The sequence below is a fragment of the Desmodus rotundus genome, chromosome 5 (genome assembly GCF_022682495.2).
Source record: "Desmodus rotundus isolate HL8 chromosome 5, HLdesRot8A.1, whole genome shotgun sequence".
Classification (NCBI taxonomy): domain Eukaryota; kingdom Metazoa; phylum Chordata; class Mammalia; order Chiroptera; family Phyllostomidae; genus Desmodus; species Desmodus rotundus.
This window is the reverse complement of record NC_071391.1, coordinates 65,200,174-65,218,322: the sequence shown is the minus strand read 5'-3', so window position 1 is coordinate 65,218,322 and position 18,149 is coordinate 65,200,174. Positions and strand designations below refer to the sequence as shown.

Here is an 18,149-nt window from a genome sequence, read left to right as displayed (position 1 = left end):
TGTTACTATGTATGGGGATGGCTGATAACTAGACTTACTATGGCAATCATTTCACAGTGTAAGCAAATACTGAATCATTATGTTGTACACCTGAAACTAATATAATGTTATATGTCAATTATACCTCAATTCAAAACACAAACAAACAAAAGGAAGCCGATAGACTACAATGGTAGGAGAGAGAACAAACTGGAGTCCTGAGGCTGTAACTTTAGTAAGTGGGAGAGTCACATCATACAGCAACTGGGTGGAAAGAAAAATTAGGTCCCAGAAAGCGGGATGAATGCATGTAAGATTTCCGGGGGAGAAACTTCTAAGCCGGTTCCAGGGGGTGACAAGATTTTAGAGGTCACTTTGGTTCTAAACCACAAGGTCTTGGCTGTGCAAGTGGATGATTGAGGTGGGTGTAGATGACAGTCACTGAAATCCCAAAGGTCAAGGAGCTGTCATGTTGAGTGAATGAATCACCTGCCTAATATGTAAATAATACGATACAGCATTATGTCTCACAACTACTAGAACACTGAAACAGGAATGAGTGTAAATGGTATTCTAAGATGTTTGACACAACCACAATGTAATATGGAATGCTGTCTACTGATGAAAGTCAGTGATACACTAAATACTACTACTGTCTGTTACCTATAATTGTAATTAAATAAAATGCTAAATTTCAATTAGAAGGTGTGGTTTTCTTTCCTCCATCCAAGTTCATAGGCCCTCTTCATTCTGTCATGATCCTCTGTTAAGAAACCCCATTCTGCGGGATGCTAATCCAGAGGGCGTAAACCTGGATTTTAAAAAGTGGTTTTTGCATGAGGAAGACTTCATGGTTTAGAAGGGGTGGTGCAGAGCTCAGACTGTCCCCACTGCCTCTGGCCCAGCGGTAACTGTGGGAGTGAGGGGACTGGAGATGGTGGCCATGTACCTCAAAGAGGGCAGCAGTGTTCTTTGTGATAAAAGCCATATTTCAAGTCAAACCAAAAAAGTTAAAGGGGGAGAAAGCTGATGCCCTAGCAGAAATGATTTATAAGAGCTTAGGAGACACAGAGGAAGTTCTTAGGAAGGGGAACAGTGAACCTACGAAAAAGTGAGAAAAGGACAGAGTAGGGATGAAGGTGTTAAGGGGTTGGCCAGAGTGAGGTAAACTAGCCTCCAGGTCTGGGCCACATACAAGACTGAGGCCTGGGATGTCTGGTGGCCAGTTAAGGCAGGCCATCTGCCACCATCAGCCTACAGCTTTTGCTCAGGTTTCCAAGGAAGAGTCCTGCTGAAAATTGTTTGGTGCCCAAGATAGAAAAATCTGAAATCAAAATGAGATACTTGATAGCAAAATGTAAAACGATATGGGGTATGGGGGACCGATAGGGAGATTGGTATCTTATAGTAGATAATCTGATGTTCTCCTGACTTTATTTTTTTTACTATTGGTGCCAAACACACAAAACCATATTAAGGATTGGTGAGTAAAAATAAACTTGAAGAATTGTCTTTTAAAAGACCAGATTTGCCATCCTACCCCAATGGGAAGATTTGGGAGTGTCTGCCAAAGTAAGGAGGATAACAAAATGAAATTCGGTAATAAAGGATATATGTTTGGGGGTTAATAAGTTTAGATAAACTCTCAATTTATACAACTTAATTTTCAATCACCTGAAGTGGAGAGAGGAACTTGGTCTTTCTGACTGGGAACTTACTCACTTTGAAATAGATGTTAATACTTCAACTTTATATGCACATGGTTACCCTAATGTGCATTTTATTTCTTTAAACCTAACAATAAATTTGTTAATCAGTAGACTGATTCTGTCCGTGTTTGTTTTTTCTAGGAATTAGCTCTCCGGAGCCAGTTACCTACACTGGAGCAGGATGGTGGGACGCAAAATCCAGTGTCTTCTCCTGGGATGTCTCAGGAATTGAGAACAATGACGACCAATAGCTCAGATCCCTTCCTGAACAGGTTGGTGAGAGTTGCTACTAGCCAGTTATCTAAAAAAAGATCATAGCTTTGAGATTATTCTCCTTAGCACTTGTAATAAGCTCTTTGAATATCTGTGTGGGCCAAAAATCACAGCTGTAAAGGAATCTTTCCATAAATGGCAGCAAGTAAAATAAAATGAGAATTAAAAGCCAGTTTCTGTGAGAGGAAGTGAGCTGTTCAGACTTGGAGAGAGGATACTTAATTCAAAGCCACATGTTTGCTTCTGCCTATACCGTAGACTAACAGTTACATAAAATTACAGAATTGTGAAGAAACATGTAAATGCCTTTCTATAAAAGCAAATGAACTGCATCTTAAACCACCTTAGGGCTGCACTGTAGGGACGATTGGAAGGAATTTTCTACATAAGCGTTCAGTCTGAGCTTTCCACTACAGCAGCACTGTAACGCTGTAAAGTCAAGGAGATAAAATGTCAAGTTGTGTTTTTTCAAGAAATACATTAATATTACAGGCAACATTTGAAACGTCATTGAAGGCTGCATTTTAGTGAGTTCCCACTGAAACAGGTCATATTCTTTGCCTAGAAAGCCATTTATAATGAAGATTAGACTATAGATCATTCTTCTAGATTATAAAATATTTTAGAGTTTTAGTTTTTAAAAATAAGGAACAAATATTTTCTGGTCTTTGTGCTTAGATGTATATATATTTTTTTAACCAGTTTTAAACAACGCAGTTTTAAAAGTATTTAAAGGTATGTTGGTTTAGGCAAGCTGTTGTGCTGCCATTTAGTTCTCACCAATTGAGCTGAAAACTTCATGATCTTAAGAAAAACAAAATTTATTCTTATGACAGATAGTTTAAAGTTCTGCCAAAAATGTAGTGTATTTATACAAGATTGTAGTTCCGAACTTAAGCTGAGGTTAATTAGGAAAGGTGAGAGCCACAGAACATTTTTTTTCTCTGCGAGGGGAATTTTAGATCAATATAATTCGAGTACCCATCTATTTAAGGCCTGTATTAATCCAGGGATAAAATTAGGCTATTTAGAAAAAGGGATAGAATGCATATCCTTCCGACAGTCATTTCTGAAGATTCTTTCTTAAAACCTTTGATCAAAGCTTTGCTGCAGTTTGAAATTGTAATTTCTGGTAAACATCATCAATGCTAGTAGTGTAAGGGCAGAATGCCATGTTCACTTTCTGTAGTTTCTAAAACACATCTGATTATAACATTTCTTTTTTTTCAGAAACTTTTGGTGGTTTCCCCATTGCCTGTTATTTGATTCGTACAGATCCCTTAAGCGATAAACACTTGCTTCCCTACCTTGCCATGGAGCTGACTCTTAGTGGTGTGACATCCCCTCATCTCCCTTTTACCCCTGAGAGCCTTCCAGGCCACCTCTGATGTCTCCCTCCATGAAACCTTCCTACTGTACTTTTGAAGCTCCTTCTTTGTTATAAAAGCACATCGCTCTTTATGTGACTCATTTATGTATTGAATATTTTTGTTCATCTCCCCCCCTTAAAGTTGTGAGCCTTTCAAAAAGCATCCGTTGTAGGTGGTGGTGGTGGTTGTTAACCCTGCATCCTCTGAGCCTGGTCTGATGCCTATCATGTGTTGTAGGAGCAGATGCTAGTGAATGTTTATTGGATGAGTGGGGCTGCAGGCAGTGGGATTCTGCGGGGAAGAGGTCCTTGTCAGGGAAATGGCTCTGTGAACGCTGTCCTCAGGAATGCTCACGTGCTTCCCCTGTGGCTTGGAAATCACTCCGCACAACTGCAAATCCAGCTACTCTGAAACAGTCTGGTAGAAGCATTAGAGTAGACTAGCGGTTGCAATATACAGAGTGAGGGGGACTCAGGGGCAGAGCAAGCACAGCATTAGTAATTTAGGGAAGAAGTTTGGCAGAAGCAAGCTTTCAACCTAAAGCAACTGTTAAAGCTGCTTTATGAAACGTTTGTTTTTCAACTTTCGTGTAAGCTAAAGAGCTGCTTGAGTGTCGAAGCTGTGAGGTAAGTGAAAGTTCACATCATGGTCACAGACCCTTGAACAACAATTGCCTTTATTCTGCGCTTTGCCATAAAATTTTCTAGAATTAGTAGAACACCAAATTTTACAGTCAGTGCCAGCTGCTCTCTACAATGCTGCTAGCCTAGGAAAGCGTTCTGTTTATGAAAGTAATGTCGTGAGGGTATTTACCATACTTGTTTGTAAGTCTGGGAAGCTTCATTTAGCCTAAAGTAAAAATTTGTCTTAGCCTGTTTTTCTGTTTTTCTCAAGGTGTGTGCCTTGTAGTTTTTTTGTTTTTGTTTGCTTTTCAATTAATCTTTTCTTTAGTTGGGACTCTAAGGACTCCTATCTTATGCTGAGGTATTTGGGTTTTTTTCTCCTAAACAGAAGCAAGAATATCAAGCGATTGGGAGTTCTTATCTTATCGGCAGTGGCTTATCTGTTCCAGCCTAGTCCAAAAAGGCATTCTGGTTCTTTATTTTTCATTGATTTTTTTCTCCTGGGCTTAAACTCTCTGCATAAGAGCTAGGAATTTAATGTGAGTCTAGTGCAGACCTGTCTCACCGCCTACCAAGAGTTTGTGTTTTGACCTCCGCCTGTGCTACCACCCCTTGGCTAATTGAGACCTTGCAACAAGTGAGCTGTGTGGGTCCCCAGATTCAAAATGGCATACAGAGAGGACACCTATACAGAGAATTTTCTGTCAGCCAGGAAAACTGGGTGTATCTTTTTCATTCCCTAGAGCCATGAGGCCCACAAATTTCAGGGCGATTGTGGCCCCTTACAACTGCCAGCTTCCATTACGATTACCTTGTCTATCTCACTGTGCAGACTAAGGGCTCCCTGCACATGGGCCCCGAAGGAGTGCTTGTTTCACACGTTGCAGGGCAGGAGTTTTCCTGACTCTCTTTGAGAATCATGTTCATACTCAGCAGGTATTTATTTTTACCTTGAAATCATTTTTTAAATTTTTGTATTGGTCTCTCTTGTAGTGGCACCTATCACTCTCGAGATGAGAGTACAGACAGTGGACTGAGCATGAGCAGCTACAGTGTCCCTAGAACCCCAGATGACTTCCTGAACAGTGTTGATGAAATGGATACAGGTTGGTATTCTTCCTTCCTCTGAGGAATCTGACTTTTAGGTAGATACCATCGTTTTATCTCCAGGTCTAATAAACTGCTGTGAGCAAAGACTATTCAGAAGAATGCCATTCAAGTCCTGTAAACTTCAACTCAAATTGTGCCTTCTTTGTTTTACATGGGAGTTTGTGACTTAAGTCCTTTCTGTTTTTAAATGTCATGGAATCTTAGCTCTATTTGAGCAAAACTGGTGACATGACTTATTTTAGCATTTAAAATACTGAGTTAGTTTGCAGGACAATTGAGGACCCTATTAGAATTCTCTATTAACATAGATTTATATCCTTAATTTTGGGGAGCGATTTCTGTATGTAATTCAGTGTGTGCCTCCCTCTTTTCTGTGAGGGTTTTTGGCTCAACATAGGTGTTATGAGGCTCAGGACACCGAGCAGGAAAGGCTTGGTCATGGGGCTCACCTACTCTCTTGTTAGAATAGTTACAGGGGTCCTGCAGGAGCTGAGAAATACCTTCCTCACAGGGGTCATTAAGGGATCATTCCTCTTATGGCTTACCTGGCAACCACTGATTGCCCTGGACTTGGCAGCTCTCCAAGGGCATGAACTGGCAGGGAAGTGAAACGGTTTTCCAGCTAGCTGGTTCTTCAGCTGACCACTTATGAAAGCGTTTGACGAGTCTTTTGTGCCAGTGCTCATCCAGCTCTTGGCTTTGGTGCTTCCTAGCGTCCCCCCTTTGTCTCTGCTTATCTAAACCTTAGATCGTCCTTAGGAAGCACTTCAAACCACTCAACCACATTCCCTTACCCCCATCCCCCATTTGTCTTTTCTCCAAACCCCTACAGCACTTAATGGTTTATATTTGGTTTTAAGAAAGCATGTTCATTGAAGCTCTAAGGAACATTAATGTTGTCATGTGCCACCGCCCCTGCCCCCCTGCCAAAAAGGTTTTATGGCCAGGTAAATTTGGAAAACTTCTAAGCAAAGATTCTAAGGAAGATTGATTTATTCAAAGACTTCTGGGAGGTGTGTTTTCTTATTATGAAATATTAATCTCTAAGAGTGGAATAGAGTTTTCATCCAGTCCTTTATTTTAATTCTCCAAAGTGTACTTAAGGGAAAGATGGAACTATATCATTCATTTTCTTATTTTCTCTTACTTTGTTGGTGCATATCTGGGAGAGAATCAAGTAGTAATGCTCTTGTGTAGTGTGCTTGTTCCTTCTCTTGCTGTATATAATTTTTCAAGGGATTTTTACATTTTTTATGAACCCCTTCCCCTTTAGTGCTCAGTGCATAGTAATAAGCAGTCAAGTTGTTGGTTAAATATATGGACATATATTGAAGCAGAACTAATCTTGGCATTGTTACTTGTGGGTTCTTTGGTCTAAAATAAACTGGGCATCATTTCAGGTCAGTCAGGAGTGCTTTTCTCTGTACATTTCTGTATGTTCTCATGTGATACAACTCTGATGTTAGCTTTTCAAAAAGGACCTTATTCATTCTCTCTCCCTCCCTCCCTCCCTCCCTCCCTCTCTCTCTCTCTCTCTCTCTCTGTGTTCCAACTAGGTGATACTATCAACCAAAGCACCCTACCCTCCCAGCAGAATCGTTTTCCAGACTACCTTGAAGCCATTCCTGGGACAAATGTGGACCTTGGAACACTGGAGGGAGATGGAATGAACATAGAAGGAGAGGAGCTGATGCCAAGTCTTCAGGAAGCTTTGAGTTCTGACATCCTTAATGACATGGAGTCTGTTTTGGCTGCCACCAAGCTAGATAAAGAAAGCTTTCTTACATGGTTATAGAGCCCTCAGGTAGACTGAATTCTGAATCTGTGAAGGATCTAAGGAGTTAAGACACACATACCAGAAATTTTTTAAATAAGCCAGTCGCGATCTTCTGGCTAATACAGAAAAAGATGAACAAACGTCCAGCAAGATTCTTTCATCCACTATTTTGCTCTTCCTTGTCCATTGCTGCTGTTAATATATTGCTGACCTCTTTCATAGTTGGCCCTAAAGAATCAAAAAAAACGTTTTGTTTCTTTTGCTATTATAACTACTGTTTGTTTTGGGGGCTGGGGGAAGTGAGCCTGTTTGGATGATGGATGCCATTCCTTTTGCCCAGTTAGCTGTTCACCAGTCATTTTAACAAATAGATTTGGAAGTCAAATGCTTCATGTCACAGCATTTAGTTTGTTTAAGCAATTATTTCTTAAGCTGCCTTTGGCCAGTGAAAAACATGACTTACTGGTCTGACAAGCCAAAAATGTTGTGTCTGAGACTGAGTACTTACCTAGTGCTGATTTGGAGAGATGGCTGAAACCAAGGCTGAAGACTGTTTTATTTTCAGTGTTTGTTTTTTTCCCTCCTAGTGCTATATCATTAGTCACATAGTGACCTTGATTTTATTTTAGGAGCTTATAAGGCATGAGACAATTTCCATAGAAATATATTAATTATTGCCACATACTCTAGTATAGGTTTTGGTGGGTTGTATTGTGGAATTGTTTTGCTTGGTTGGTTGGGGTTTTTTGTGGTTTTTTCGTTGTTGTTGTTCCTGTGTTTTTTTTTTTTTCTGGAACCAAGGCAAATTACCATATTAGTCTGTTTATCATTGTAGCTGGGACAGTTATTGTAGTTTCTTTGGTCAAAATCTTCATTTCCTGATTTTTTTTACCTTCTTATTTAAATCTTGATTATCTGCTCTCTCTATATATATACACCCCACACACTTATAAGTTTATGTGATAGTGTGGTAGCAGAACGTATTTTTTTTAGGCTTCCCTATTTTCCAGTTTATTTTAAAATGGTAGCTTCGAATGTATGCATTTAGAATACGTGACTAGTAGTTTATATTTCACAGGTAGTTTAGATCTGGTTGGGGCAGTCCGCAGATACTGGAGGTAGTTCAGTGTTCCACAAAGAGCGGTTGTCACAGACAGTGCCTAAAGGGGTAATGCACGCCCTCCGGGCACACAAGGAGTATTACCTGATGGATTTGCAAGAAGCACCCAAGAAACGTCTTTATTTTCCCCTCGTCCCTCCCTTGGACTAATTTTAATTCACTGAGTACATTTGTAATGTACATGACAGAAGTAAGCTTTATGTGGTCATTCACCTTCCTTTAGTTTTGGAAGTTTTATCTTCACCTTAGTTTTGGAAGTAAATTCTAGTAGTTTAGTCATCATTTGTAATGAACACATTAAAGACGACATTGAAATATTGCCTATAAGACTGTTCTTACTTACAAGACTTGCTCATACTTCTGTAGAATGAGAATTGACCCTGGACAGTATAATACTGTCAGGTCATGCATTAGCTGGTAAAGCGATCAGATTACTAAATGTATATTGGTAGTTGAATTTAGCAAAGAAATATAGATAATCATGATTATACTTTTATTTTTACAGTAAGAGATATAACTAGAGTATGTGTCTACAGGACTCATAATGGTTTCCAAAGAGTATTTTTTAAAGGAAAAAAATGAGCACGAGTCAACTCTTCAATATAAGCTATAAAGCAGTAGTTGGTTGTGAATTACAATGGCACCAGCTAGTACCTTTGGGATTAAGGGTCTGTCAGTGTTTCTAGAGTAAGCTCTTATTTTCAAGGGTTTATAACAGGCATAAAATCTCTTTTCCTGGCTAAAACTGCTATGAAATGCCTCAGCTTGGAAAGATAGATTTTTTTTCTAATTGCAAAATCTAAGTATTTTGACCCTTCAATTTAGAGGAGTAGGAAAAAAGTTGGAAGTAAAGAAGTTTTTATAGTATTTTCAGTGCTCAAAAAAAAAGCAATCACTGTGTTGTATATAATGATTCATAGGTCAATCACTCATAATAATTGACTCTAAGGTTTTTATTAAGAAAACAGCAGAAAGATTAAATCTTGAATCACGTCTGGGGGGAAATGGCCACTGTGCAGATGCATTGATTTTTTTTTTCTTTTTTTAGAGCAATAATGAAATTCTACCTAGAATGTATAATTGAGTACATGGATGATGTAGCATGTTGGGTTTTTTTACACTTGATCTTAGCCAAAAGGCCAAGAAGCGAGTGCATGTTGGATTTTAAATGTGCAGAAGATCAAAGAGAGGAGTGCCTGTAATTTGCCAGTAAGCTGAAAATCGAGATTGTATCTTATATATAAGCAGAGTAGCTCTAGATAAGGGAGAGGGAGGGGCAGGGGGTTGTGAAGATTTTAGTGGGACTTTGATAGAGAACTTTATAACTTTTTTATTCAATAAAGACTTATCTTGCTGTCAGTAAAGGCAGTTCCTAAAATTTAAAAGTACACCCACAAAATAAGAATATGGAGTTCTTCATTTCCCCTCGACTTTAATTTGCCCAGTTATACCTCAATGTCGTAGCAGCACTGTGGTAGCTGATGTAGGCAGTGCTTGGTTCTTACACCCTCTGTACTGACTGGAGGGAGACCTAAGAGTCTTTTCTCTTTCTGAGTTTAATCACAGCTTGGGTGTGGTCTTGTTTATTGTCCTCGTTCCTAATGTAAACGTGTTTTAACTGCTTCTTGGTTGTTTTGGGTAGCATTGGGTTAAGATTTTAACTGGGTATTCTTGAATTGCTTTTACAATAAACCAATTTTTATAATCTTTAAATTTACCAGCTTTTTACATTTGTGTTCTTTTCAATTAGGGCTTCTCAGATCTACTTACAGTTGATAGAGCACGTTGATTTAGAGTTTCAGATTTTCCAAAGCACTATTTGCTATAATAACTATTTTCTAAATATAGTGCCTTTTTTAAAAAAGAACAAAGGAAGTGACTTTTATAAACAAATAATGTTGATGCCTCCTATATGGAACCTTGGCAGAAACACTGAAAATAACAAATTAATTGTGTGATTCATAATTCATACCAATCAGTGTTGAAACTCAGACTGTGCAAAGTGGGAGCCAGGATCCAGTGACTAACAGCTTCGTAGCTTTTGCACATCTGAGAGTTGAGCGCTCAGATGAGTTTTACTTCTGCCAGCATGTTTTTATAAGAATTGGGGGTGTGCCTATCCTAACAATTGTTTTCTGTATTTTGAAAAAATATTCTCCACATTTTAAATGTTTTATATTAGAGAATTCTTTAATGCACACTTGTCAAATATATATATATATATATATATATATATATATATATATATAGTACCAATGTTACCTTTTTTGTTTTAGATGTAAGAGCATGCTCATCATATGTTAGGTACTTACATAAATTGTTACATTATTTTTTCTTATGTAATGCCCTTTTGTTTGTTTATGTGGTTGAAATATATTCTTTAAACTCTTCTTTGTTGTTTTTAACGATTAATACATTTAAAACTTTCTGACTTTTCAATGGACTTCCAATATAACAAGTTTTAGTGATAAAAGAAAATAAAAGGTGATTATAGTAGTAACTGGTACACAGGTGACACTGAAGGTTAGGTTGGCATTTGGAACTTTTGAAGTACAGATACAGTTCTTTGAACTTCATGGCCTGTACTTGTCAGGTAGGCCATCCCCCGCGATGACGGTGTAAGCACAGTTGTCTCCATTCTGAAATGACTTACTGCATGTAACAGCACAGAAGAAATGGAAGAATTTGACATGGTCTTTCAAAATAGCCTTCAGTTTTATTTCTCCCAAATATTGTCTCATGGTATCCAAAATATAACACTTACATTAGTGAAAATCATTAGTTTTCATTATAAATAAAAACATTCACAAATTTAAGTGGTAGGTTCTGAACTGATTAAGAAGTAGATTTGATTGTCTCTGAAAAATTATTTCTGTGTATATATAATATCTTTAATTATTGACAGATCAGTTTTGGCAAAGTAAATCTGAAAACTACATGTATAATTTCTTTTCAATAGAAGAATGCTCATATTGGAGAGCTTGAAATGTATTGTCTTCCTCGTCTTGTGCAAAATGTAGTGGTTGTATGTCTTAGCTGAAAACTCTCTGTGTCTGTACGCAGAGCACCTTATGTTAGATGGCTTGAAGCCCAGTTATCTTCATTCTGGATCCTGTGGACCAGAATAGTACAACCTTTAGGTAACTGACTTAACCTGATTCAGCGTAATACTCAGAAGAATACAGAGGTGGGCAAACTTAATATTTTGCCCACTCCTGTATATGAATTTGTATTTGAGAAGAGGAGCCTCTAGCAAGAACAAGGGGTATTCTAAATATTTGGGAAGCATAGTACTGTCTCTCTTAGAGCCTGATACTGAATAGTTTACTAATGTTTCTCTTAGAGAGACAGACCCAAAACTGAAGTAAAACAGCTCAATAAATGAATCGCCCAGCTGGTCTAAGCAGACAAATGTTTTTTCTAGAGAGAGAAAGAATAATAACTAACAATAAAAGGAAACCTATACGGTAACTGCCAGCAAGGTCAGTTAGACCGCTGAGTCATGTCAGCAGGTGAGGTTGCAGAAGAGCCAGCCCAAAGACCCCATCACATTTCCTTACCTCTTTAATGACAACCAGATCTCCCTGGTCCTGGCAACTGTAATTATATTAGGTTTATATTCAGTTATATTGAAAATCAGGCTTTATTTGGCAGTTATGAGTAAATTCATGTGCTGCTGGAGTCAAGCATGTTTCTGGCAGGGCATATGCCACATTTTCCCTATCCCACTTTAAATTGTTGGCATTTAGTCGTTGTATTCTAATAATCATGAGAAGTTTGGTTAAGTCTTCTGTTTAAAATTCTGCTACTGAGTTAGAAAGCGGGTGAGAACCCTGTGGCGTTGTTAACTGGATCTGTCTGCCACTCAATGCAATATTTGGAGGTAACTGAGCACGGAGTCTCCTTCTGCGAAATTCCTAAGCAGCTAATCTGGTGCTTGGATGTTTTTTTTAATGTAAAGCTATTAAAAACTAGAGTGTAATTTTATAAAATTGACATGGTTCGTAAAAGTAAGTGACTGGACAGAGCTAGATTCTTAGTAAAAAGCACCTTTCTAAGAAGCTACCAGAAAAGTAAGATTGAAACCAGGAGGATACCATTAGTATATTTAAGACCGCCAACATTTTTTTAGGATTATGATACACCTTTATGTATCTTTATTTCTTCATGTGTTGTCCCAAGTATATTTTATGATGAGACCATCGTTCCCATGACCTTCACAGAATGTATAGATATCTATCAGTTAAACATCTTTTGGGTTTAATTTTCTTCGTGGGATATTATGAAACATCTCCGTTCCTTTTAAGGCCATTTGTTCAATCACAAATCAAGTTACTGTGTTACAGTGGATTTACACAAGATTAAAATGATGCTCTGCTCTGTCTAGATCAGGGGTGTCCAACCTTTTGGTGTCTCTGGGCCACACTAGATGAAGAGTTGTCTTGGGCCACACATTAAATAAATACACAAACACTAATGAAAACTGATGGGCAAAAAAAAAGGTCCATGTGTAATTTTCATGATATCCACCACCACCAGTAAGCAAAAAAGTCCTCACATAGTAACACAAATTATGCAGCAGCCCTTTTGATAATCTTCTAAAATCACCAAACAGGTCCCAAGTTTGTGATCCCTAATGTAGAAAATATACATATCTAAGTAATAAAACCATTGCTTAGTTTTTGATTGTCATTGATTATTATAAAAGTAAAAGGAGAGGGCAACAAAACTAGTGGGATGCTTGACATTTGAGAAACTAGGACATCAATACCTGGTGTGGTAGAAGTAGTTGCAATTCTCGGTAAGTTTTCAAGGCGCTCATCAGATATTTTGGTTCTAATTTTATTCTTAATGTGTTTCATTCTTGAAAATAGTTCCTCGCAAATGTAGGAGCTGCCAAATAATGACATGAATAAGGCGTGCTTGTGAAGCAGGGGATATTTGTCTCTGGGAAGACAGGACCTACAGAAGTCCAGTAAAGAAACACGATCAAATTTTTCTTTAAGTTGAATGTCCGATTGCATCTGTATGCATTCCATTTGACAATTGTCAGGTAACATTTATGTTGGCTGAAAACGGAGTCACAAATATAGCAAAGTATTATTTTCCTGGAAATCTTGAAATCTGTTTTCAAACTCTTGTATCAAGTGGTAAAGCAAGGGTGCATATTTTTCATTGTTACAGGACTGTGGTTAGTGTGTCAAAATGCATAAACTGTTTGCCTTAATTTGAGCTTGCCGTAAGTTCAGTTTCACTTGGAGCGCTGTTTGAAACATGGTGTTGATAAGTGGGTTTTCACCTTGAAGATGCGTGTTTAACTCATTTCAGTGAGCAGTTACATCCACTAAAAGTGCTAAATTTGTAAGCCAGTTTTCTTCATCAAGTTCCAGCACAAATTTGTTTTTTGATACCATACATGACTCGATAACATCGCAAATCATAAAATCTTTTCGATATTTGGCCTTGACTTAGCCATCTTCCAAAATGTAAATGATGTCGCCATAGTCAGCTTCAGTACTTTTAAAGAATTCCTGGAATTGGTGGTGATTCAATCCCTTGGCTCTTAATGAAATTCACAGTTTGGATGGTGATGCATGACATTATCCATTTTTAAAGCTTTTGTGCATAAATTTTCTGATGTACTATGCAAAACGTGAGTTTTGGGCAGCAATTGCACCGCCTTCTATTAATTTTACAAGTCCCTCTCTTTTACCCACCATCACGCAATCAGTAACTGTGTACCAGATACATTGACAATGACAAAGAAAATCACTTGAACATATTTTTTACTGTTTCATATAAATCTCTTGAGTTAGTTATGTCTTTTAATGGCACTAAAGAAGTCATTTCTTCAGTGACATATTCGTCACCAATGTCTCTGGTAAAAATGGTGAGTTGAGCTGCATCTGTAGCATCAGAGCCATCACCCATCACGAAAGCATAAAATTTTAAATTAGCAGCTTTACTCTCCAAACTCCTTTCAACAGATTTTCCAGTTTCTTCGATTCTGGCTATACTCTGGTGAGACAAACTGATTTTAGAAATGCCCCTTTTTTTCAAGGGCAAATTATATCCACCACACTTTCTGTGTGTTGCTTAATAAACTCACCATCAGAAAATGGTTTTTATTTTTTTGCTATTAAGTGTGCTACCACATAATGCTTTTACAATGGAATCTGCCGAAGTTGTAACTTTTTGAAAAAAAATTTGTTGAGAAAACAGACTTTTTTTCACTTCCCCTGTTTTGTCTTTACAACACAATCCTTCATGTGCATTGAATTTGGCACCATGTTTTTGCATCTAATATCTTTTCAAATTACAGTCTTTGGAAACTTGCACAAATCCCCTACAAGTTAAGCAGAGTGTCTTAACTATTTGCCTCGACAAAAAAGTAGTCATCTGTCCACTTTTCATTGAACAATCTTCCTTCATCTGTATTTTTTCTTTTGGGGGTTTATTTTTTCTTTTAAGAAGCCATGCTGCGATTAGAATAATCGTAATAGATAAGGACCCTGGCTGGTGTGGCTCAGTGGATTGAGCTACAGCCAGTGAAACAAAAGATCACCAGTTCAATTCCTTGTCTCAGAGCACATGCCTGGGTTGTGGGCCAGGTCCCCAGTTGGGGACGTGCAAGAAGCAACCAATCAATGTGTCCCTTAAACATCAATGTTTCTCTCCCTCTCTCCCTTCCCCTCTCTCAAAGAATAAATAAAATCTTTTAAAAAATAATAGATAAGAGACTTCATTTACTTTTATTATGGAAATTAATTGACAGGAAAATGGAAAGCAAGGTTTGGGCCTTTCCACAGCCCCTGTGGCTACCGATGCAGCATGAGGCAGAGGGCCAATGTAAAGTGTGGGCAATGTGTGAGGTGCTGCTGCTGTGTGAAAGTACCTTTAATAACAAGTAAGAATGCTTACCTGACTTCCAAATATCATCAAATGCCTAACACTGTAACGGTAGTTGAAATAATTGTTGATCACTGCCTCGCTAAGTCACTGCGAGCATGTGTAATGTCTGAAGGTGCCAGTTCCACTGCCTATGCTTGGAAGATAACACACTGGAAACCACACCATGAAACTGAAGCCACGCACGCGTACAGGTAGCAGGAGCATATGTGCGTTTATTTTATGTGACATTGTGACACAATCACAGACTAATCTCAGTGTTTCAGTAAATTTACAATTTTTTGTTGGGCTTCATTCGTAGCCATCCTGGGCCACAGCCTAGCCAGCCCTGGTCTAGACAACTGTAAGACAAATTCATTTTCTCAAAGCTGTGGGTGAAGTGGCAGAATCTGAGGAAAAGGCACTGTTGCCTCTCAGTTAAGTACTATCTCCGTGAGCTGCTGAAGGCAGCTACTCTAAGCCAACATAGAGATGAATGCAGTCAAAAACTTGGCTGAAGATCATTTCTCTTAAACCTTGTAGCAACTTACATTTAAGCACCTCTTTCTACTGATTAAGAGCTAAACATATCTGCAGCCAGGATTCAAGAGAAGCATCTCCTTGGCTGTAGGTCCGCAGGATCTACATGATGGGTCAGAATAGCACAACTGTATGATTCTGACCTCTGGGATGACCATGAATCAACACCTTAGTTTTATGAGAGACAAAGTCATACATGAGCACCCAGATCATGAGTAGCTTGAATTCATGCTGTGCAAAACCGCTTGTACAGTATTTCCTGAAGTGCTTTCTCTGGGTACCAGGAAGTCTCTTGATCCCTATAAAGTAATCTCAATGAGACTGGCCAGGGGAGAATGTGGACTTGAGATTTAGCTATCTCTTACGATCTAAGTCATGACCAACAATGTAGTTCTTCTGCATTCTAGGCCAAAGGAATTTGTAAAGTCTGCAGTGAGACTTGCAGGAGAACAGCAGGAGCCCATAAACTGTCCAATAGAAAAACAGCTGATGACTCACCAGGCGTGTGTGTGTTAACCAGCCCAGAACTCCCTTTTGAGGGCACATTGTTGATCTAGAATGGAGTAGCAAGCGCTGGCCAAATTTGGAATATTGTTTAGGAAATTTAACACTGATTTGAATTTGTAGAGCAAATCCCTACCAGCATCCAAAGTCATAAAAGCAAAATTCTCCAGGCCTGAATATCTCCAAGTTTCACTGTTGTAGCAAGTTACTCCAATCAGGTTGATGTTCCATTGCCATCATTTACTGTGTGGCTTGAAACTAAGACTTCTATTAAGGGTAGAGTGAAAATACTATAATAATAAACACCATCTCTGACACTGCTTACGAGGACCGAAGCAAAATATAAGAGTAACTGGGGAACTGTTAACATATTTTAGAAGCGAAATGGTTTATTAACATGCCCATGGTTTTTCTGAGTATTATTTAGAAACATATTGTTACTGAACAATTCCAAATTGTCCTTCCAACTTGAGTAGGTGTCCTCAGTATTTGCAGAGGCACAGGCAGAGCTCTGCCTTGCTCTCATTAGTATTGCACACCAAGTCACTTACCTTCCCACTTTATATAAGTGTGCTGTTTATTTCAATAACGATGAATATCTTATGTTCAACAATATTAAAACACTTCCACTTACTACCTTATTTGATCATACCAAATTCTGTAAGATGTAGGTATTATTGTTACTTAACTACGGGCCTCAAACCTAGGTCCAAATCCCACACTGTGGTTGTGAAGTAATTAGAAGTTGAGGACATAGCCCTTACCTGGGAAACTTGCGTACAAGATGAACCATATTCATTGAGGCTCAACTGTATTTATCTATTGGCTCTTCCCTACCCGTGGCCTCCCGGTGGGTGGGACTTTGCTGTCTGTGCAGAGGTAATCCTAGAAAGACTGCCACAACAATGACAGTGCTTGAATAGGTTATGAAATCTGTCCAATTAAAATCATGTTCAACAAACACCCTGTCCAGTAATAGGTAACTCCCTCAAGTTGCTTATAAGATCAAAGAAATAAGACTGTTAACTGCTGAAGAGTAGTCCCTATGATGTACCAAGAGAGAACTGTCTACAGGCAGATTTCCTCCCGGGATGGTTAGGAAAAACCTCATACAGGTTGCATTAGACTGGGCATTGAATGGTTATGACTCACCAGCAGAAGTGGTATTAATTAGAGGAAGGGAAAGGCGCAAAACAGGAAAACACTGGGAATGGGGAGTAGCTCAGTTTGGCGAAGCTGTGAGCCTCCAGTGGATTAACCCATTCAACCAATACTTGAGTGTCTTACTGTGCCAGGCACTCTTCCAGGCCCTGAGAACACAGTAATGAACAAAACAGACACAAACCACACAAACCCCTGCCTTCGTGGGGTTCAGTACACGCCTGATGATAATAGTTAATGTGTACTGATGACCAGATGATAACAGTACATACGGAGCACTCACTGTATGCCAGGCACTGTCGATGGATGAACTCGTTTAAAGCTGGCAAAAACTCGGTGAGGTAGGTACTGCCAGGTTTGCAGACAGGAAAACTGGCATGAAGGTCACACATCTCTGAGTAGTGAGTTTGGGCAGTCCGGTTCCAGAACTTGGCCTCTTACCACCATGTGCTGAGTGAGAAATTTGAATATCAAATGGAAATGGTAGGAGGCCTTTTAAAGAGAAGGACAATACTATCAGAAAGCATTTAAAGTGTAGGCTATAGAGTGAAATTTTGGGAAAATTATGATTGAACTTACCCAAAGGGTTAACAAAAATGTGCCGGACATACAAGTGGAGAGAGACGTGTGTAAATGGCTATCTGCATGCACGTATCCAGACGTTAACAGTGGACTCAGGTACCTTTGATTGGCTCCCACAATACTCCCATGATGCTGACACAACGTTTTTCTACCCGGCGAATGGAAAACAGGAAAGGGATGATTTTGAAGGCACCTGAGTTGGTTTCCCCAATAGTATAATCAAACGTTTGCTCAGGCAGTGAATTACTGTAGAATTGAAATAATATAGAAGTAGAAATTAGGAAAGCTCTTATCTGAGCAGATTCTTAACTTGTGAAACCTACGTCAAGCAAAGAAAAACTATGGAAAATCTAATCTCGTGAGGGCATCATGAGCAACTACTCAAAGACTGTGAGCCCGTGTGGGGTGGGGTGGGGGCGGTTGGGTGATCTTTGAACAAGAATGGACCAACTAAAAGACCTGAAGAAAACTGAAGGCAGAGACTGCCTGGTGTCAGCAAGAGTCGTACCTTGT

The 18,149-nt window shown here is 38.8% G+C and overlaps 1 protein-coding gene across 8 annotated transcripts in view; it reads left to right on the top strand.

The window, feature by feature from the left end:
* The window catches only part of YAP1 (Yes1 associated transcriptional regulator), a 111,769-nt gene extending 102,091 nt beyond the window's left edge, over window positions 1–9,678 (top strand). For all 8 annotated transcript variants that reach the window (XM_053925885.2, XM_053925882.2, XM_053925887.2 and 5 more), the window contains 3 exons: window positions 1,830–1,960; window positions 4,948–5,060; window positions 6,621–9,678. In XM_053925885.2, the coding sequence (XP_053781860.1) occupies window positions 1,830–1,960; window positions 4,948–5,060; window positions 6,621–6,859 (483 nt within the window). In that variant the 3' untranslated portion in view covers window positions 6,860–9,678. The remainder of the gene's footprint in view (window positions 1–1,829; window positions 1,961–4,947; window positions 5,061–6,620) is intronic.
* The last annotated feature ends 8,471 nt before the right edge of the window (window positions 9,679–18,149 follow it).